The sequence below is a fragment of the Lacerta agilis genome, chromosome 2 (assembly GCF_009819535.1).
Source record: "Lacerta agilis isolate rLacAgi1 chromosome 2, rLacAgi1.pri, whole genome shotgun sequence".
Taxonomy (NCBI): Eukaryota; Metazoa; Chordata; class Lepidosauria; order Squamata; family Lacertidae; genus Lacerta; species Lacerta agilis.
Window position 1 is genome coordinate 50,135,881 of NC_046313.1, and position 20,045 is coordinate 50,155,925.

The following is a 20,045-nucleotide window of genomic DNA, read 5'->3' on the forward strand; positions in this document are numbered from 1 at the left end:
AAACACCGCAAAGCAGTTTGCACATTAAAATACCAAAGAACTAAGTTTTAGAAGTTCAACTGTTTTTCTGAAAATATTTGCTGCCCTCTAATGGGGATATCTGCATGGCATACAAAAGGAGCATCAGCAGCCTGCCATTATGAAACTACAGTGGTACCTCGGGTTAAGTACGCTTCAGGTTAAGAACTCCGCTTAAGAACAGAAATTGTGCTCTGGCAGCGCAGTGGCAGCAGGAGGTCCCATTAGCTAAAGTGGTGCTTCAGGTTAAGTACACTTCAGGTTAAGAACGGACCTCCGGAACGAATTAAGTACTTAACCCGAGGTACCACTGTACTTTATACTGCATTACATCACTAGTCACCTAGCCCAGTGCTGCCTACTTTGACTGGTAGCAGTTTTTCACCAATCCCTAACCCCACTCTGAGTCTGCAGAAGAGTCTGGGAAGATCTAGTTCACCACTCTGTCTTTTTTTTTTTTTTTACCTACGCAGATGCAGTATTTTTCTTTTGGCTATTATGTACTAAGTGTTACAAATTTCAGTTTGGTATGATGTTGATATTTTCCTGGTTCTCCTTGACAAATAATTTTTATGTGATTAGCATCAATTACTGAAACTCATTCTAAGGCATTCAGGTATGGATGCCTAAAGTTCCAAAATACAACCGCCAAACATTCAAAGGCAATTTGAATTACATTTACTGTTGCTTTTTTGTGACAACAGATCCTCAATAGACATGCAATGCCATAGCAGCAATTTAAACAGCAGTTGATATCAATTCAATATATGTATTCACTTATTTACATTTACTAGCCTCCTCCCCCTCCCACCGATTACAACATCTCCCCAGAATATGCAAATAAAAATGTTTCTCTAAAAACTAACTTGCAAGTCAGGAACAAAAAAATAATGTCCTTCAAAACCACCCACCTCTCCTAATTATCATTATAATAATCTATTCTAAATCGTAAATCTGCCTTTTTCTTGTATAGTGAAAACTAAGTGTAGACCAGCACGTCATCATTATGCATACGTCCTAGGATAATTCCAAAAATTTTGGATAATAGTAGTTTGAAAAACAACCTACAGAATTAGTATTCTTTTGATGAAGGTATGAAGTGAATGGAGCACCAATGATGGATAGCTAGAAGCTTTAAGGTTAATTATCTTCAAACAATCTACTACAGGATACAAACATATTTTCCCTCAAGTTTATTTAAAAAACTAACAAACAGGAACACACACTTGAGGGAGTAAAGTACAAGGGTTATGTTCAACCAGTCTTCGCTTATTGAATACACTCCTACTTTGCGAAACTCAGTGCTGGAAGCAGACAGGCATTCTTCTGAATCACTGAAGGAACATTTATTATACAACTTTATTCATGTTCCTTGCCACTTTCTGAAGTCTGTTAAGACACTGAACAAATTTTCAATTCCTTTTTTGCTTCTTTGCCTATTACACTTACTATTTCACCTGTCAAACCCACCTCTACAATTCAAAATATTTTAAGAACAAGGCAAAAGGAGCTCACAGAGTTTGCTTCTCAGGTGGCCAACAATATACATTAGTGCTTCTTCTTTCTTCTATAAAGAACTGTATGACCATGGAACGGTAAGCTTGGCATCTGATTTAAGATGGTAGCGTTTTCACATCATTTACTTCTTTTTGAATAGAGAACCCATATTTAAATGTAACAATCACAGTCACTACTAGTACAGCAGCGGTAACTAAAGTGGATATCACTACTGGAATCCACCACTTTTCTGGATCATTCACTGGCTCAGATGCTGTGAAAACAAGGAAAGAGAAAAGATGCTAAGCCCTCACTACACTGTAAAATATGGCCAGACCCCGGTGCCCAAGACACTGCTAATTAGGAGGTAAGCCCATAGAAAACTTCACTATCACTATTTTTAAAATGTATTTATTATATGTCAGTGTTGGGAAACTCCCCCCCCCCTCCATGGACCAGATGATTACCAGGATCAGGCCAAATTTGACAGGGGGAAAGCCCAACCCATCAATCACATTATGTCATTATGATGTCACATGATCGACAGCTGGGCACCCTCCCGCCTGTCAAATTCCCTTGCTTGGGGTTCCCACTTGGCAACCACACCACAAGGCATGTGGTTTTGCAATTTAAACACTGCTGCTTCTCAGGTAAGCTACACCCTCTATTGTGTAGGCTGGGTAGTCCCTCCCCTTACCTGGCCAATCCCTTGCAACGCCTCCCCCAGTCAGGAATGGACAGTTAACTGAGTAGACGGAGACCCCAGGTATCCCTTCTGGGGGAGGGCGCAGCCAGCCGAACTACCAGGTGTCGCCCAGGAATTCAGGGGGCTGCGCGTGACCATGCAAAAGTCGCCCCCCATTTGATGTGGGGAGCGGTCATTACTACAGAAGGCAAATGAGCATGACAGTCACAAATCCAACTCTTCAGGATTGGCACAGTCCATAAGAAATCCATTTGCAGCAGACTTAACTTAAACTTACAATAAGACTAAAACTTAGCACTTAAACATACTATGTACAGAACACCACACCAGAAGGAAGAGTCAGCAAGTGAAACCCAGGCTCCTTCTGGCCTATTATTATAGGACACCATGACCTTGAGAGAAAGAGATAACAGAACCAGCTCAAGTCAGCTTCTATGAAAGGATAAACCAAATATCAGGAACCTTCTGCTTCTTTGCAGGCAGAATGGAAACTTGTTAGTTAGAAACTTCCAGCTTGCACCAAGCTTGTACAACACAGAGAAGCCTCCAGAACCTTCTTGAATCAATAGAATAGGAAATATCTCTACGCTTTAAACCAATACTTTCTGTACCAAAAAATGCAAACCTGACAGTTGTCAGCTTTGTGTTTGGTGTTTTGGAAAAAGAGGGCTGCCAAACTGCTTATTCCTCTCCTCCCCATAGCTGGAGTTTGTAAGCAACAGCAACAAATGGGTGTTGTTTGTAAAATGTAACTTTGTTTCCCACCAGTTAACGGGGATTGGGAAGGGAGTACATTTTACAAGGTAAAGCACCCATAGAGTACAGTGGTACCTCTGGTTATGAATGGGATCCATTCCGGAGCCCCGTTCATAACCTGAAAGGTCTGCATCCTGAAGTGCTGTGTCTGCACATGTGTGCGACACGACAGGGGCGTCACTAGCCACTGGGCTGCCGGGGGCGGCAAGCCAAGCGGCACCCATGGGGGCGGGGCGTCACTCCGTGCGCATGACGTCATGACGCATGCGCACGGAACAACGCCTCCGCGCGGGCCAGTTGGCCCACCCCTCTCCCGCTGCGCTCCGTGGGCGGAGCCGTCCCGGGGAAAGGAGAGGGGTTGGGCCAGCGGGGGGGTGTCATTCCCCTCGCTGGCCTGCCCCTGTCCTTTCGCCCCGGGCTCCGCTCCCTGAGCCCAGCGGGCAGGGAGTGGAGCGGCGGCGCATGGGAGTGGTGGGAGGGGCCGCCACTTGTCACCCCACGTGCTGCCGTTCGTTCCGTCGCCCCGGGAGCAGCAGCACCGCACACACTGTGCACCGCTGCTGCTCCCACGGTGACGGAGCGAGCGGCAGTGCGTGGGGGTGACATGCGGCGGCCCCTCCCACCACTCCCCACGCACCACCGGTCACCCCGGGAGGAGCAGCGCTGCAGGAACGGGGTGCTCGCTCGGCCGAGCTAGCACCCCGTCCGTGCAGCGCTGCTGCTCCCGGGGTGACGGAGGGAGCGGCGGCGCGTGGGAGTGGTGGGAGGGGCCGCCACTTGTCACCCCACGTGCTGCCGTTCGTTCCGTCGCCCCGGGAGCAGCAGCACCTCACACACTGTGCACCGCTGCTGCTCCCATGGTGACGGAGCGAGCAGCGGTGCGTGGGGTGACAAGCGGCAGCCCCTCCCACCACTCCCCATGCACCACCGGTCACCCCGCCGAGCAAGCACCCCGTCCGTGCAGCGCTGCTGCTCCCGGGGTGACGGAGGGAGCGGCGGCATGTGGGAGTGGTGGGAGGGGCTGCCGCTTGTCACCCCACGCGCCGCCGCTCCCTCCGTCACCCCGGGAGCAGCAGCACCGCACCCACCCACCTAGGGGCGGCACGAGGGGCGGCCCGCCCCCACCGCCCCCACCCTACGACGCCCCTGCGACACGATTTGGCGCTTCTGCGCATCCGTGTGATGTCATTTTGCACGTCTGCACATGCACGAACCACCAAATCTGGAAGTAACCCGTTCCGGTACTTCCGGGTTCGGCACGTTCATAACCCGTGACGAACGCAACACGCAGCATTCGTAACATGAGGTACGACTGTATATGTATATTCTGCTCTTTCATGGGGCTTTCAGCGATCTTCCATTTAAACTGCCAACAGATTACCTCTGCTTAGCTTTGAAAATGTTGTTTACAGGCAATTCCCTATGGCGGTTCCCATTTAGCTAATAGTTCCCAATTAGCTAAGTACCACGGACCCCCTGTATTTCAAAAGCTAAGCCATGGACCAACTACTTTAATGTTGATGTTTCTGTGGCAGTTTTTGTTATATGAATGCAAATGTGAAATATATATCCATATATTCATTATATATATCCTCCAAGATGCCCCAGAGCAAAACTAGGCCACATGTCTTCTGGGCCATGCTCCCATGAGTGACGTAACCTGTGCGAGATCACAGTGCCCCAAATGGGATGTCCAGGATAGTTTGTAGGCATGTGCCACAGACCCCCTGGGTGAGTTACACAGACCTCCAGTTGGGAACCACTGCCATATGACCATCAAAAGTCTATATTCAATACTTTTTAACTGCTCTTCATTATAACTCTGTAAGAAAGGTACCTTGTAGCATTTTTAGAAAACCATGTTTGCCATTCTGGAGAAGGTAGCAAATTCTACTCACTCCCCAGTAAGGATTTCTCAGAACAATGTTCAAAGTCATGTCGCTGCTCCTTAATAAAAGACCTGAGCATACATGTACTATGTGTTAAGCTCTTTTGGTGCTGCCTTTTAGTTTCTGAAACTTTCATTCACAGGAGACAGAAACATGTTTTTTCTTTTTTCTTTTTAAAGAATCGAACAAATGCTAGATTTCTATATGGGATTTAGTGACTGTCACCCAGTAGTTTACAGGGAGGATGTCATATTAATACTTTGTCTACATTGTAATATGATTTTTTGTTGCTTCATACTTTGCTGTCAGTAGCTTGTGAAACCAGTGTTAACCATTAGGAATGCCTTAGAATATTACCTAATTGCAAGGAAAATCATAATTAAACAAAGGAAATGTGAGGGTTCAGTACTACTTTCAGTAATGATTATATTTTTTAAACCCTCTGCTTGTATAGACCTAGCACCCTAATACAAACTCAAATAGCTACCCTGGCTCAGGCAGTATCAGTTGTAGAAAAGGAACTCCCAATGAAACTTGAAAGTAGCTTAGTGAATTTTACCCAAACTCCCAATATCTTGGTAAACATTAAACTCACCTAATGGGGCTTCACATATCCATGAAGCTTTTCCTGAACAAGGAGCTGATATCAAATAAGCCAGAGCAGGTTGCATCTGAGGACACAATTGCTCGGCATCAAAAAGAATCCTGAAACATGAAGTAGACATATATCTAAACAAACCTAGACAAACGACACACACTGCTATAAACAGCTTAGGATGGTCAATAGTAAACTATTGTGGGTGGGAAAGTGCACATAAATAGTCTGATTCCAATGTTATACTCTAATATTTAGCATTTTGAAGACTTAAGTGGTCCAACATATACTTGAATCTAATGCTTTAGATACAAACTGGTCTTTGCCTTTGCATGAGTTGGTTGCTTCAAGGCTTCCGTGATTATATACAAAATATTGTAAAACAGGCATTTATATAATTATTTATCATGCACTTGAATATCATCTTAAAGAAAACACAGGAGTATAATTTTGTTAAATAATAATAACAATATTTTTATTATTTATACCCTGCCCATCTGGCTGGGTTTCCCCATGACTCATGTTCTATTAAACAAACAAACAAACAAACACCCTGTCCCAACATAAAAGCTATACTTTATTATTATTATTATTATTCAAATGCAGCAGCAGCAAAGGATCAATAAGCGCAAAGAGCTATGGGTTTCTCAGGCTTAACAACAGATGTTTACAACATGTATGAAAATGGGTTTTAAAAAAGTAATCACCAGCTGTGGAAGTGGGAGAGACTGTCATCAGGAACAGGGCCGGTGCTAGGGTTTTTTGTGCCCTAGCCGAGACCACCTTCTGGCGCCCCCCGCCAAAGCCTGCTTTAGCGGGAGGTGGGGGGTGGTGGAGAGGCAAGCAGCACCTTCTCCACTGTAGCAGAGAAGCTGCTGCTCGCCTACCCCCCCCCCCCGGCCAAAGCCTGTTTTAGCGGGAGGTGGGGGTGGTGGAGAGGCAAGCAGCAGCTTCTCCGTTGTAGCGGAGAAGCTGCTGCTCGCCTGTCCCGCCCCCCCGCCAAAGCCTGCTTTAGCGGGAGCCGGGGGTGGTGTAGGGGCAAGCAGCACCTCTCCGCTACAGCGGAGAAGCTGCTGCTAGCCCGCCCCACCCCCCGCCCAAGCCTGGCCAGCGCCTCCTCCATTTTGGCGCCCTAGGCAACTGCCTAGTTCGCCTTAATGGACGCACCGGCCCTGATCAGGAATACAATGACAGGGGAGGGAAGATTTAAGCCTTCCCTCTCCAACTGCAATCCACTTCAAAACTGTTCCTACTAAAGACCTTGTTATTACAATCAACACTCAGAATGCACAAATCAGTATCATAGCCTCCTACAGAACAATTTATGGGTGAACATTCCAAAAAGTTAAAGTGATCTGCTGTTTGATTGCGGAATGATGTCAAAACTACAGAATGATGTGGTTCCCAACGACAAGTAATATATACACACGCACAGCCCTATGACAAAGTATTCTCTGGTAAAGCAAAATTTGGGGATTTGTGAAAAGAGAGCTGTTTAATTTACCTGCCTTCTAGCTCTTCTTCCTGTGAAAGCCACATTTTTGGGTGGAAAACTGGGCCCGCTACGTGAACCCAGAATATTTTAGAGATCACTTTAGCTACCCAATCCTGCAAAGGATTAATAGTGACAGAAGACAAGAACATCTGATGACAGCTGAAAATATCCAACATCTTTTGAAGTTAAATTTCAGTTACAAATTTCTTTTAGCAAAAGACTGCATACATGCCACACTGTGCAAACTAGTAGCTTTTCAGCCAGTTAAAAAGAAGATGGGGAAATAAATTACAGTGGATTAGCATGATTATGTGAGCACGAGAATTTCCAGAATATAGCTCACAGTTCTTTTGTTTCTCAGCAATGAGCCATTCCTAAGTTTATCCTATTTGTTCTACATAAAATTAATAGCAGCTTGTTTTGAATTTATGGTTTTAAAGGAAATATTAGCAAAGTAATATATAAAGGTGCTAACAAGGTCTACACACAAACAATTTTTTTTAAGGTTTATTCTCACACCTCTCTACTTTCAGCCCACTGCTAAACAGAAATAAGGCCAACTGGGGCAGAATTGCAACCTGTACTATTTTATCTCCCCATGTAATCTAACAAGTTTCCATAAGATGAAAGGCAGTAGAAATCCATTTAAGAAATCAGAGAATGACAGTGTCTCTTTTTTATCTACCTGATTGATGCCTAAGTCACTGACCTTTTCATCATTGTCTGTCATATGTAGAAGATGGGCTCCTTTAAAAAGGCTGCACATGTATTCTGCATCACTATGATTAATCTGCCCATATGAAGGAATGTAATAACATTGTCCATTGAAGTATTTCCAACTGTAGTAACAAAACTGGCTTTTCAGATCTTTTCAAAAAGAAGGAACACAGTGGGGGAAAAATGATATACTTACATAATTATAACTAGGCATGCAACAGTACAATAAATAAAAGGTCACATTGCCCCTCGCTATTTTGAGACAGAGTGGGTCCCCATCTATAGACAGAGCCGCTTAGTTTCTTGCCTCCCACAATTCTTTGGTCCTGCCTGCTGTCACGTGGTGAGAAACCACCCACACAATTGGTTCCATCATCCCACGAATTAAATTGAACAGATTACAAAAATGGAATATATCAATAGCCTCAAGCTGATAAGACCACTTTTGTCCCACTACTGTAGTACTCACTTGTTTCACAGAGCCTTAAATCATGTTCTGAGCAAGTCACATCACCAGTACACTTTCCTGTTAATCTATTGCATGGTTTATCTTCTGGACATCCTGGGCACCTTTCTTGACAAAAGGCTCCAAAACGTCCTTCTCTGCAAGCTGAAAATGTATTTTAAAATAACGAACTAATGTTTAGGTAAGCACAGTACTTTATGGTCCCACCCACTTCAAAACGCAGTACATGTACGGTAATCTTTATCTAAGTCCTCATACAATAAGGCATGTAGGCATGTAGACCTGACTCCATGAAGTTAAATGATATCCACTTGAGTGCTGAGAAGGGCACATAATAAATAGGGTCTACTTATCCCTTCCTATGTGTGTCCATAGGGGGCGGGAAGTGGGAGCAGTCCGTCCCCCCCAAATTCTGCAGATTCCTAGTTTGTTTGTTTTCATGTAAGTTTTATTAAAAGTTTAAAGTGATTCCAGGTTTTTAATTATTTTATCATGCAAGTCTCTATCCCTTGTATAACCTTAAGTATGAAGCAAGATGTGCAGGCAATGTTCTGCTCATTTAGTTTGTGAGAAACTAGTCTGCTCCTGATTTTCAGTGCCTTTACCTGATGAATGAAGTCATACTGTTGTAAACAACGTAGCATTAAGTAAGTGTCCCATGAGTGCAGCAATTTCCCACTTGAGCAACAGGACTTACTCCTTGAGCAATTGGACTTTCTCTCCCTTTTCTTTCCCCCCATCTCCAAGAAAAGTGAAGACAAGGGGAACAGAGGGGAGAAAGTCCCTGTTGTACAAGGACACATTAGTGGGATAATGTAGGGGGAGGGGCATGTGTTGAGATTTCTGCATTGTAGAGGGGTGGACTAGATGCCCCTCTGGGTTGCCTTCCAACTCTGCAATTCTATGAGTCTATGCTAGCCCTGCCAAGTAACCCAGTGTTGTATCCATTTTTATTCGGGAAAGGGGAGTTAAAGTAGTGTATACAGTCTTGAAGTGTAGTTTTTATCATGGTTTGTCTTTTTTTTCAAAAAGGGAAATGAAAAGTGTCAGGTGGCTATGAAGTTTATTTTAACAGCACTGTAATTAATTAAGGCAGGGAAGCCAGGAAAAAATCAAGGGGTTCAGTCATGGTGAAAGACACCGGGTGCCTTCAGACTGTGTTCTGCAAGAGGGATTCAAACACAGACCAGAAATTTAGGCTTGTGAAATTAAAGTGGATTAAATTTATATAGCAAACTGGCAGGCTGGATTCCTAATCCCCAGCCCACTTCGGCCAATTTACACCAAACTCTTTGAAGATGTCCTTTGAGCACCAGTCAGCTAACACTGTCTGGATGTGCAGTACATTAATTTTTCATAAAGGAACAAATGAAAGCCATTCATTTATAATACAGTATAAATTTTATACGAAATACATATACTCAAGGACATCATGGGATAAATGGTTAAACTTGCCCAGTGCCCTTGATGATTCCAGTGTCTGAACGAGAAGCAGGTTTTGCCTCTTCTTGATTCTGCTTTATATTGTAGCTTTCTTAAAGGTGAAGGTAAAGGGACCCCTGACCATTAGGTCCAGTCAGGAACGACTCTGGGGTTGCGGCGCTCATCTCGCTTTACTGGCTGAAGGAGCCAGTGTACAGCTTCCGGGTCATGTGGCCGGCATGACTAAGCAGCTTCTGGCAAACCAGAGCAGCGCACAAAAATGCCCTTTACCTTCCTGCCGGAGTGGTACCTATTTATCTACTTGCACTTCGTGCTTTTGAACTGCTAGGTTGGCAGGAACGGGGACCAAGCAACGGGAGCTCACCCCGTCATGGGGATTTGAAACGCCGACCTTCTGATCAGCAAGCCCTAGGCTCTGTGGTTTAACCCACAGCACCACGCGCTTTCTTACTTTATCCCAATTCCCTTAATGAGAGGCACTGTGAACAATGCCAACCCCTATCTATACAGCCTTTCCCTGGATTCTGTTTCTTGTTCATGTTAGAATGTGATGGGAACAGGCTATTTTAGAAAGAACTGCTATATTTTATTATTGTTGTTATTGCTATACAGGTGGTGAGCATTTTAGGCACATCTAATTGATGCACGATTACCAATGTGCAGGTCCTTTTGGATGCAGAAAAGGGGTGGGGCGTGCTTATATGTGCTCCGCTGATGCTTGCAGTGCCTGGGAACGGAACCCCTGCGTGAAATGGCCACTGCCTGTAATTTTTATCCTGCCTTTTCTTTACTCTGGGACTTAAGGTGGCTTACACAGACAAACTAGAAAAACCTAAAAACATAGAAAAGACAATAATTAAATGTAGCTAAACACTAACAGAATGAAAATAATATTTAAAAATCTATTAAAAACACAGATAACAATTAAACCATCACAGCACCAGGCTGCAGACATATGACTTTCAGCTAACTTTGTGAAGCATGTACATAAATAGGTCATTACTGTGATGATTAGTAACAGTGTTCCACACCTTTCTAATTTCCTTTTCTCATTATTATTATTATTATTATTATTATTTTGCTACTCCTTCCCATAACCCTTCCCCACACTCAAAAGTGGACAGTTACCAGTTTTCATGAATGTAGCATCCGACTTTGAGTTAGTTGAGATCAGTTCTTTACCACTGACTGGTACATACTGTCTTTTCCATAAGCTGATTCCAGTGCATTTTTCTTCTAAAAGGCAGGCTGATATTGCAAGCTCCTTTTGTATATACATTTTGTCCCCCATAGGCAAGATAAGCATCTTTCCAGGGTATAACCAAAACATTTTGGCATCTGAAAGGTATTTTAAAATTCTTTTTTTTTTCTTTGCATTTTCCTAGAACAATCTGCCTGATCATATTTTCATAACAAGTCCAACACTAAAGATTTCACTTGTGCCATTATTATACACAGAGCCACCTGGCTTGCCAATTAATAATATGCTGGCTTCCTAATTATTTTTTTTCTACTAAGCGAAGTATGAATGTTGCATTTGAAGACGGTTTTCTGAACAGTTTACTGCTGTGCAGGAAGACATTGTACTGAATTCTGGAATTATTATTATTCATCTTGAAACTACTATTGATAACAATTGGAGTTAACAACCAACTACCATCTGGGAATTTTAAACAGTGATACCAGCCAGTGGTAGCTCGAAATATAGACCAGTAAGCCTGTCTTGCAGTGAGCTACTGACCTGGGCAAGTAACAATTGAGTCTGCTCAAGTAGCTTTGCTGAACTAATAGAAAGCTACCTTATACTACCTCAGAACATTAATTATTATTATTATTATTATTATTATTTATACCACACCCATCTGGGTGGCTTCCAACAGAACATTAAAATGCAATAATCTATTAAACATTAAAAGCCTCCCTAAACATCTGTCTATCTTGCTATTGTCTGCTGTGGCAGATAGCACCTCTCTAAGGTCTCAGTCATCAGCCACTACCTAATATTTTTAACTGGAAATATCAATAACAGAACTATGGAGCTATCTGTGTACAATACTGATCCTCTGCACCTGATCCTGTAAGAGTATATATATAATTAAATACACAATTAATAGATTTAATATAGGGGTGTTTGGCAATGGGCACTGTCCCAGGTAGCACATTTCAAATTGATCTTGGCACCCATCTGACCCTTGGGTCATAGTGTACAAGCAACTGGTTCTATAAACAGAATGCTAAGTCAGGTCACCATGGCTTCAGAACATTCAGTACATGCAAAAAGGCATTGGATAACTAAGTTCCAATCTGCCTATCAGCCTGAGAGGTGTGTATCATGTTAAGTCATGCAAGTCACAGAGATCACATTCACCAAACATCCTTGCTTCTAGTTTGGAATTGTTGTGAATTTTCTCTTACCTACACTTCTTTTACAAGCCAAGATAGCAAAGAACGAACACGGAACTTCTTCAAGGTCCCCGTTCTTCCTCATTTGTGTGCAGGTGGAAGAAGCTTTTCCATACATTTCTTGACTAAGAATCAAATACACAAGAGGTTATACCAAATAAACCCTTGCACGTGTGGAATAACTTCTGCAAGCACAACAGAATGTACCTGATCACAAGAAAACCAGCTCTGTAGCTCTCCCAAGCCTCTTGGGCAGGGTATAGGGAACATGGAGTAGAGGGAGGGGAGGTTGCATTGCACTTTCAGAAGTTGTTCTGCGCATACAATGATCACCAATATTTTAAATTATAGTAGATAATAGACAAGATAATTATAGCAAAATATAAAGTTTAAAAACAAGGCTATACAAATGAGTATCAGAGAAAAAAATGAAATGATGAAATTTAAAATGTTGTAATTTCTATTTATTTGTTGAATTTGAATGGCAAATCTTTACATTAGAACTGAGGACTCTATATCTGTGACAATACTGTATCCAAAAATGCCCCCCATTCAGTGGCATATTTCTTGGTAATTTAATAATTAGTAGACAATTTACTAAATGCTGTTACAGGTGGCTGCTAAATACTGTCAGTAGCATGTCTGAGATTTCAAAACATTGCCTGCTGGCCTGCCTTTACCTGTCAGTTTCAAATGTTGCTGCTACAACAAAACCACTGGATGTTCCATTCTGATCTAAAATAAGAATCATAGAATTGTAGAGTTGGAAGGAACCACAAGGTTCATCTAGTCCAACCCCTGCTATGCAGCAATCTTTTGCCCAACTTGGGGTTCAAACCCACAACCCTGAGATTAAGAGTCTTGTGCTCTACTGACTATTATTCAGTAAATGAGCTGGTCAAGCTATGTGTGGCAAAGCAGATGCAATCGCCCTCTAAGGCTACTTGGAAAGAAAGCTGCAATAATATATTGCTTCAAAATTTTGGTTTTTATCCAGTAGCCCTCCTAACATCTAATGTGCCATCTACCTGAAGGTTTGTTAAAGAGCATTTGCAGGAACTATTGGTCAGACAGGATATGGAAACAGTGAAGGCATCAATAACATCAAATACCTGCTATCTAGCTCAAAACAAACTAGTTATGTTTAACACAGTAAAGCTTGTGCTAAAAGCCTCTCAACTCAGGAAAGCCCTGGAGTCCTGTCATGCCCTGAGTTTCCCACCTGAGTTTGTCTATATCTGTGAAGTGTTTTATAATGTTTTACTAATATGTGCTATAATATGTTTTAAAGACCTGTCTTTGTTTGTTTTGTTCTTGGCTATAACCTGTACATGTATTTGGTTGACCAATAAAATCTGATGACTGATGAACATCCCAACAGGTGCTTATTTCTTATAATCAGCTAGACAACTAAATCTGCCTAATACACCATTAATGAAAACAGTAGTTTCTCTTACGAGTTAGTCATTTCTTTGGGTTTTGCCACTGCTGAGTCAATCCATATAGCATCCTTTATCATAGACATCAGCCAGACCTGCAGATTAAGAATATATTTATTTTATAGACATACGGAACATCAACAGCATAGTTCTGTAATCTGCCCAACCTTAAAAAAAAATTGTTTGAAACTATTTATCTATTATTTATTTAGACCATTCTATATCACTTAACATATAAAATGGCATCTCTAAATGGTGTACAAAAAATTAAAGCAGGAACATATAACTTGAACAAGTAGATGAAAAATGTAATGTAGATTTTTTCAATATGTTCCTTTTCTTACTACACATTGTTTGGATCTTCTTGAATGTTTAAAATATTCATCGGGGGGGGGGGGTAGGATTTTATAATGAAACACTGCCAATTGTGTCAAGACAGAGCAATGGCAAATAGTGATACAGCCACTTACTTTATGCTCCAGGACTAAACAAGTCTACATGTTTTCCCTAACATTGTCTTCCATAATCTTCATATTTTAACCTATATCATAGGTTTGATATAGGAAAATTGGTTGCATTATATGATATTTAACATCAGCAGACACCCACTCTAGAGCAGAATAAAGACTCCTATGTCAGGCCTGAAATAGTAGCAGAAAATTTTCTTGCTCTCCAAATGCATGTTAAATTTAACTTCTGTATCCAATAGGAGAAGGTACTGTTTTCCAGTTAACAGGTATCGTGTTCTAACAGGCTTTGGGGAACTGAATGCTTTTCATGAAAGGGCTGGTGCCATGCTGATTTTATTGTAATTGTTTGTATGGCCTTAATGGATTTTATATATGTATACCATTTTAATTCTATCAATGCTTAATTACTTTTCAATTATTATTTTTTCTATGCTTTTAGCAGTTCCTATTTTTATCTGTAAGCCACCTTGAGTCCCATCAGGGGAAAAGGCACGGTATAAATAAACAAACTCTTATTTCTCATCATTTATGCCATTCCAGAACTGTGTCAGTTTATGCATGTTACCTTTTCGTCTTTGCTTTGTGGCAGTCGTATCAGTTCAGTTTCATGATAAGCATTGCAGAAATCCTTTGCTCCTTCCCAAGTGAATTGCTTCACCGTCTCTATGTAATAACAATTGTCTTTCCAGTACCACCATCCAGGATCTGTTGGACACTTAAGATTAATCACACCTGAGAAATTAACAGCAGCATTTTAAACAAATATAATTTCCAAGTCATTGCCCCCCCCCCCCGGGTCAAAACTGTTGTATCAATTAAGCCTGCTTGCAGAGGGCTGATACTCAATCCACTACCCACTTGACGCCAGAAATAAATTGGGGTCATAAAATAGTGTCCAGTACATATGTTATAATAAATGAATGCTGAGTGGTGATGCATCAGGAAAGTGAGCCCTTCACTGCCCATGCCAAAACACATCCTACTAAAAAGAGGGAAGGGTAGCGTCAGACATCTATACCTGCAGAGATTGCACGGCTCCTTCATTTTTCTAAAAAAAAATCAAAACTTCCTGTGGTCCAAAGGGGAAAAAAGGAAGAAACACAAGAAAAATATGGGATGACTGCATCATATGGATGCCCCTTAAAAACTGAATGAGGCATGGTAATTCCACACTACACACCTAGTGTAAAAGCACCCCAAGTCAGCATAAATCACTGTCTGGTTACAGCATAAAAACTTTCACCTGATAATTGCAATAATATCTTGATAACCCATATGCAGAAGGAAACCTACTGCTGAAAAACAATTCATTTCACGCGTCCCAACTTCGCAGTGAGGAACTCATCTGCTAAAGATCACACCAGTCCTTCTTGCTAGATGGCTGATTTGAAATCCCACAGAAGCAGGTAGGAATCAATTAATGTCATTCATTTGTGCATGAGACACATTTTGGCACCTGATTGGCATGCTTGTATGCCATGCTTCACTAACAAGCATGATACTGAAAATAGTGTTTGAATGGCTAGGCATGATCAGGTCAGACGTTACCAGACTGGTATCTGCAGGCATCTACAAAGGCCTTCACTGTGACACCAGACTCTGCATAGAAGTCCTAGATTTTGAGCTTTTATTAAAAAAAGAAAAGAACATAGTCTTCCTAGAAAAAAGTTATGAAGCAAAAGGGTGTCGTTATTCTATTATTATTATTATTATTATTATTATTATTATTATTATTATTATTATTATTTGTAAAGTTGTGGGTGGACACAGCAGACAACACAGCGATTTCCAAACAGCTCTTGTTTATTCGCAGGCTGGAACAGAAGTGCCTGAAGGCCTCAGCAGCCTGCTTATATAGAACTCAGCTACATCGCAACAGTAACAACTTCCCACAGTTAACCAATCCCTGAACGTCCTTTTACAATCCCTCTTTTGCATATGCTGACCTGAGTGAAAACTGCAGCAGAATGAACTATATACACACACCCCTAGTGGCCTAGGGTGAGAACTTCAATACATAACACCCCTCCCCACCGAGATAAGGCATTAGGTTACAATCATATTGGTTCCATTATCTACAGCAATACTCTTGTTGGTTCATTAATGCACATAGCCTATCAGTTTCAATTTTCCCATTTTGCAAGCATAACTACTTCTATTTACAATGCAGCATTACGTGTGCAAATTGTTGGTAACGTAGTCTTTTAAATAAGTTGGGCGTTTGGAAACCCTACCTGACCGCCGTGGGCCAGTATCAGAGTCCGGTTGGCTGCTTGAGTCCCGTTGTGACTGCCGTGTTACCAATGGTGTCGTTGCGCCTGAGTTCCCTGGCTCCGCTGCTGTTGAAGGGCCTGTCGCGAGCGGACTCGGTGGAAACTCAGGCAAGGCAGTGGTCTGAGACTCAAGGGGGTCAGGCGAAACCCCTGCAGTGGCTCGGCTCGGCGCCATGTCCGCAGTTTGTGAAGGGGGTGCAGGTGGAGCCTCGCCTTCCATTGGTGTCGGTTCTAGAGCTGAGGCTGCCGTTGAGGGTACTGCGGTATCGTCCAAATTCCCAACCCGGCGCCTCAGTTGGTCTATGTGTCGGCGCCACAAACGCCCGTCCTCAAGTGCCACCTGATATGAGCGGGGCCCCGTGACTCCCACTATCGTGGTCGGCACCCAAGGAATGTCACCCACATAGTTCCTGGCAAAAACCTTATTCCCAGGGATGAAAGACCTTGGCGCGTCAGCACAGCCTGGGGGCTCGGCTACCCCAAAGTGTGGATGCAACCGGTCGAGCGGAGATCTGAGGCGACGGCCCATAAGCAGTTCAGCTGGACTCCGCCCTGTGGCTGCATGCGGGGTGATGTGCTGTACGAACAAGTATTCCGTGACTCGCTCATGCCAGTCCTTCTGACCCAGGCGTGCCAGTGCCTCTTTCGCTGAGCGCACCATTCTTTCCGCCTGTCCGTTGCTGGCCGGGTGGAATGGTGCTGTTAGGGCGTGGCGGATGCCTAGCCCCAAGAGGTACCTTTCAAAAGCGCCTGATGTGAACTGTGGCCCGTTGTCGGAGACGAGGACATCAGGACATCCATGTGTTGCAAATAGGCCCCGCAGCACCCGGACTATGGCTTCGGTACTGGTGGAGGGCATCAGAGCCACCTCCAGCCATTTGGAATAAGCGTCCACCACTACCATAAAGGTCCGGCCATGAAAAGGGCCAGCAAGGTCAATGTGCACTCTTGACCAGGGTGCCTTAGGCGTCTCCCAGGTGTTGCCCTTAGCTGCTGGTGGTGCAGGTCTTGATTCTTGACACGCTTGACAGGAGGCAACCCAGGAGGTGATGGCATCGTCCATGTTAGGCCACCAGACGTAACACCGAGCCAACGCCTTCATTTTAACGATCCCTGGGTGGCCGATGTGCAGAGCCTCAAGGACGCGTTGGCGGAGTCTTTGGGGAACCACGACTCGGTCTCCCCACAGTAGGCAGCCGCGATGAGCCGAGAGCTCATGCTGTCTGGTTGCAAATGGCTGGAACTCAGGTGTGAATGGCCCTTCTGGCCACCCCCTCCACACCCAGTTGAGCACACGTCTGATGGTGCGGTCCTGGGAAGATGCGGAGGCCACATCGGCAGCTGACACCGGTGCAGCTGGGAGGTCCTCAAGCAGGAGTACTGATGAAGCAGGAGCTGGATCTTCCACAAACGCCGGAAGAGGGCAACGACTGAGGGCGTCAGCATGGCCCAGCGACTTTCCCGGGCGATGGATGAGCTGATAGTCCATTGCAGCATGCGTGGCGAGAGGATCGGTGGAGTTGGTCTGTCACCCGCAAGGAGGCCCAGGAGCGGCTTGTGGTCAGTGATGAAGTCAAAAGTTCTCCCGTAGAGATATTCGTGGAACCTCTTCACTCCAGCCACAAGCGCCAGTGCCTCCTTGTCGAGCTGGCTGTAATTCCGTTCCGCCGGAGACAGCGTCCGAGAGAAGTAAGCAAGCGGTGCTTCCCTCCCATCCGGAAACCGGTGACTGAGGACGGCACCGATGCCAAAGGGCGAGGCGTCACAGGCGAGGACCAGCGGCCTGGCTTCACTGTACTGCACCAGCACACTCTCTGAGGAGAGGAGGGACTTGACTGCGTTGAAGGCCGCTGTCTCCCGATGACCCCAGGACCATGGAGCCTTCGTGCTGAGCAGGCGGTGGAGAGGCTCAGCTAGTGTTGCTTTGTGGGGCAGGAACATATTGTAGAAGTTTAGCAGCCCCAGGAACGCCTGCAACTCGGTCTTGTTCTTTGGGATCGGGGCCTCCTGGATGGCCCGGATTTTGGATGCCGTTGGGTGAAGACCAGAGGCATTGATAAGGTAGCCCAGGAACTCCACCTGCGGAACGGCAATCTGGCACTTTTCTTTCTTCACCTTGAGTCCGGCCTCCTGGAACCTGGTCAGCACGGCGCGGAGGCGCTCGAACAGCTGCTGATTTGAGTCTGCGGATACCAGTACATCATCGAAATATGGTACCACGCCTGGAAGCCCCTGCAGGAGGCGCTCCATGAGGCTTTGAAAAATTCCAGGAGCCGCGCTCACTCCGAACTGTAGCCGCCGGCATCGGAACGCTCCTCGGTGGGTGACGATTGTCTGGGCTTCAGCGGTGGCGTCGTCGACAGGTAGTTGTTGATAGGCTTGGGCAAGGTCCAGTTTGGCAAAGACCTTACCTTCGCCCAGGGAATGCAGCAGGTGTTGGACGACAGGAACTGGATAAGCGTGCTGTTGAAGTGCCTTGTTGATCGTGCACTTGTAGTCTGCGCATATTCTCACCGACCCATCCGGCTTGACAGGTGTGACGATAGGCGTTTCCCACTTGGCGTGGTCGACCGGCTCCAAAACACCTTGCACGATTAATTTGTCCAGCTGTTCGACTTCCGGCGGCGACGCCATTGCGGGTGGTCGTGGGCTGCTTCGGCTGCGAAGCGCCCAGTCCATCCCGGGGGTTTGGAGCCCCGCTACCGCAAAGCGGGGCTCCGGTGGGGTGTGGGAAGAGCGTCCCGCACCCTGGGCTCCCCGGCTGTGCCCGTTGTGGCTCCGAACCCTTCCCTCGCTCCCCCTGTAAAGGGGGAGTGGGGGTGAAGGGACGACGGAGCCGGGCTATAGGGGACATGCCCCAACCGGGATGTAAATGCGGCGACAAATCCTGTGATGAGCGTCTAAGTTCTACCTGTCTTTAACGATCTGAAAGAACCCGGTGGTTGTGAGTATTTGACTGACTTTTCTATTTTTGGAACGATCCGGGGGGAAGAGGAAAGGGAGCCTGCCTCCCTCCCTTCGGGAGAGAAAGAAAGTAACCAGTTTAAGTGACTGCTGCTACAATAATGGATACAAAGTGCTTGGAATTCGAAAACTGAGACTGCTGAGTTTTCCCTTTGGGGATTAAGTGGGGAGAAAATATCTCCATTTAAAGTTTTGGTCTTTACACTCTGGCTTCAGAAAAAATGGCGATGGAAAATTTGGACTGACGTGGGAAACAATTGAAACAAAGGAAGGAAGAGACAGGAACTGAAATTTGACACTCACTCACCCTCCCTTCTAAAATGCTGGACTTTGTGTTTGAACTTGTTTTGAACTCTGGTCTAAAGGATGAAGAAATGCTTACTGTCTTGAGGCTGGAACTGCTTAATCGGAAATTGCAAGTCTTGAGTGGGATTATAAATAAAAAGAATCTATTTCCCACAGAGGAGGCTTTTCAAAAGTTTTACACAATGGAAGCAAACCTTGGCAAAGAGCTGGAAGGGGTGCTTGAAGGATGGTCTGAAATGGCTGGGCAACTCCGGGAAAAGGAACCGTTTGCTGGGGGTGGCAGCCCTGGAACGGGAAAATTTATAATATCCAGACCCCGAGGTGGGAGCTCGGGGGCAAGGGACATGGAATTAAGATATCTACAAGAAGCAGAAGTATGGTACAAAGAAGCGGAGGAGCCCAGGAAGGATGTGATGTGTACCCTGAAGCTCGATGCAAGGTCTGTTGTGAATGCTGCCTGGATCTGTGGACATTTGGGACAAGAAGACAACTGGAGGATTGGTTCTGGCGAAAGACTGAGAAAGACAATGGACAGAGGGGGTGTGGGATGAAGTATTAAATGTAAAACCCAAATGGTCTGTTATGGTATCTGAAATCGGAGAGTGAAG

General features: G+C 44.6%; 1 protein-coding gene across 1 annotated transcript in view; it reads right to left on the reverse strand.

The window, feature by feature from the left end:
* Positions 1–1,097: 1,097 nt before the first annotated feature.
* LOC117042294 overlaps positions 1,098–20,045 on the reverse strand; it is an 86,226-nt gene continuing 67,278 nt past the window's right edge. Inside the window, exons 38-46 of the mRNA XM_033141841.1 lie at positions 14,460–14,626; positions 13,443–13,519; positions 11,998–12,110; positions 10,711–10,920; positions 8,143–8,283; positions 7,666–7,823; positions 6,966–7,069; positions 5,462–5,571; positions 1,098–1,789 (exon numbers count right to left, since the gene is read on the reverse strand). Coding sequence (XP_032997732.1) covers positions 1,632–1,789; positions 5,462–5,571; positions 6,966–7,069; positions 7,666–7,823; positions 8,143–8,283; positions 10,711–10,920; positions 11,998–12,110; positions 13,443–13,519; positions 14,460–14,626 — 1,238 coding nt within the window. The 3' untranslated portion in view covers positions 1,098–1,631. The remainder of the gene's footprint in view (positions 1,790–5,461; positions 5,572–6,965; positions 7,070–7,665; positions 7,824–8,142; positions 8,284–10,710; positions 10,921–11,997; positions 12,111–13,442; positions 13,520–14,459; positions 14,627–20,045) is intronic.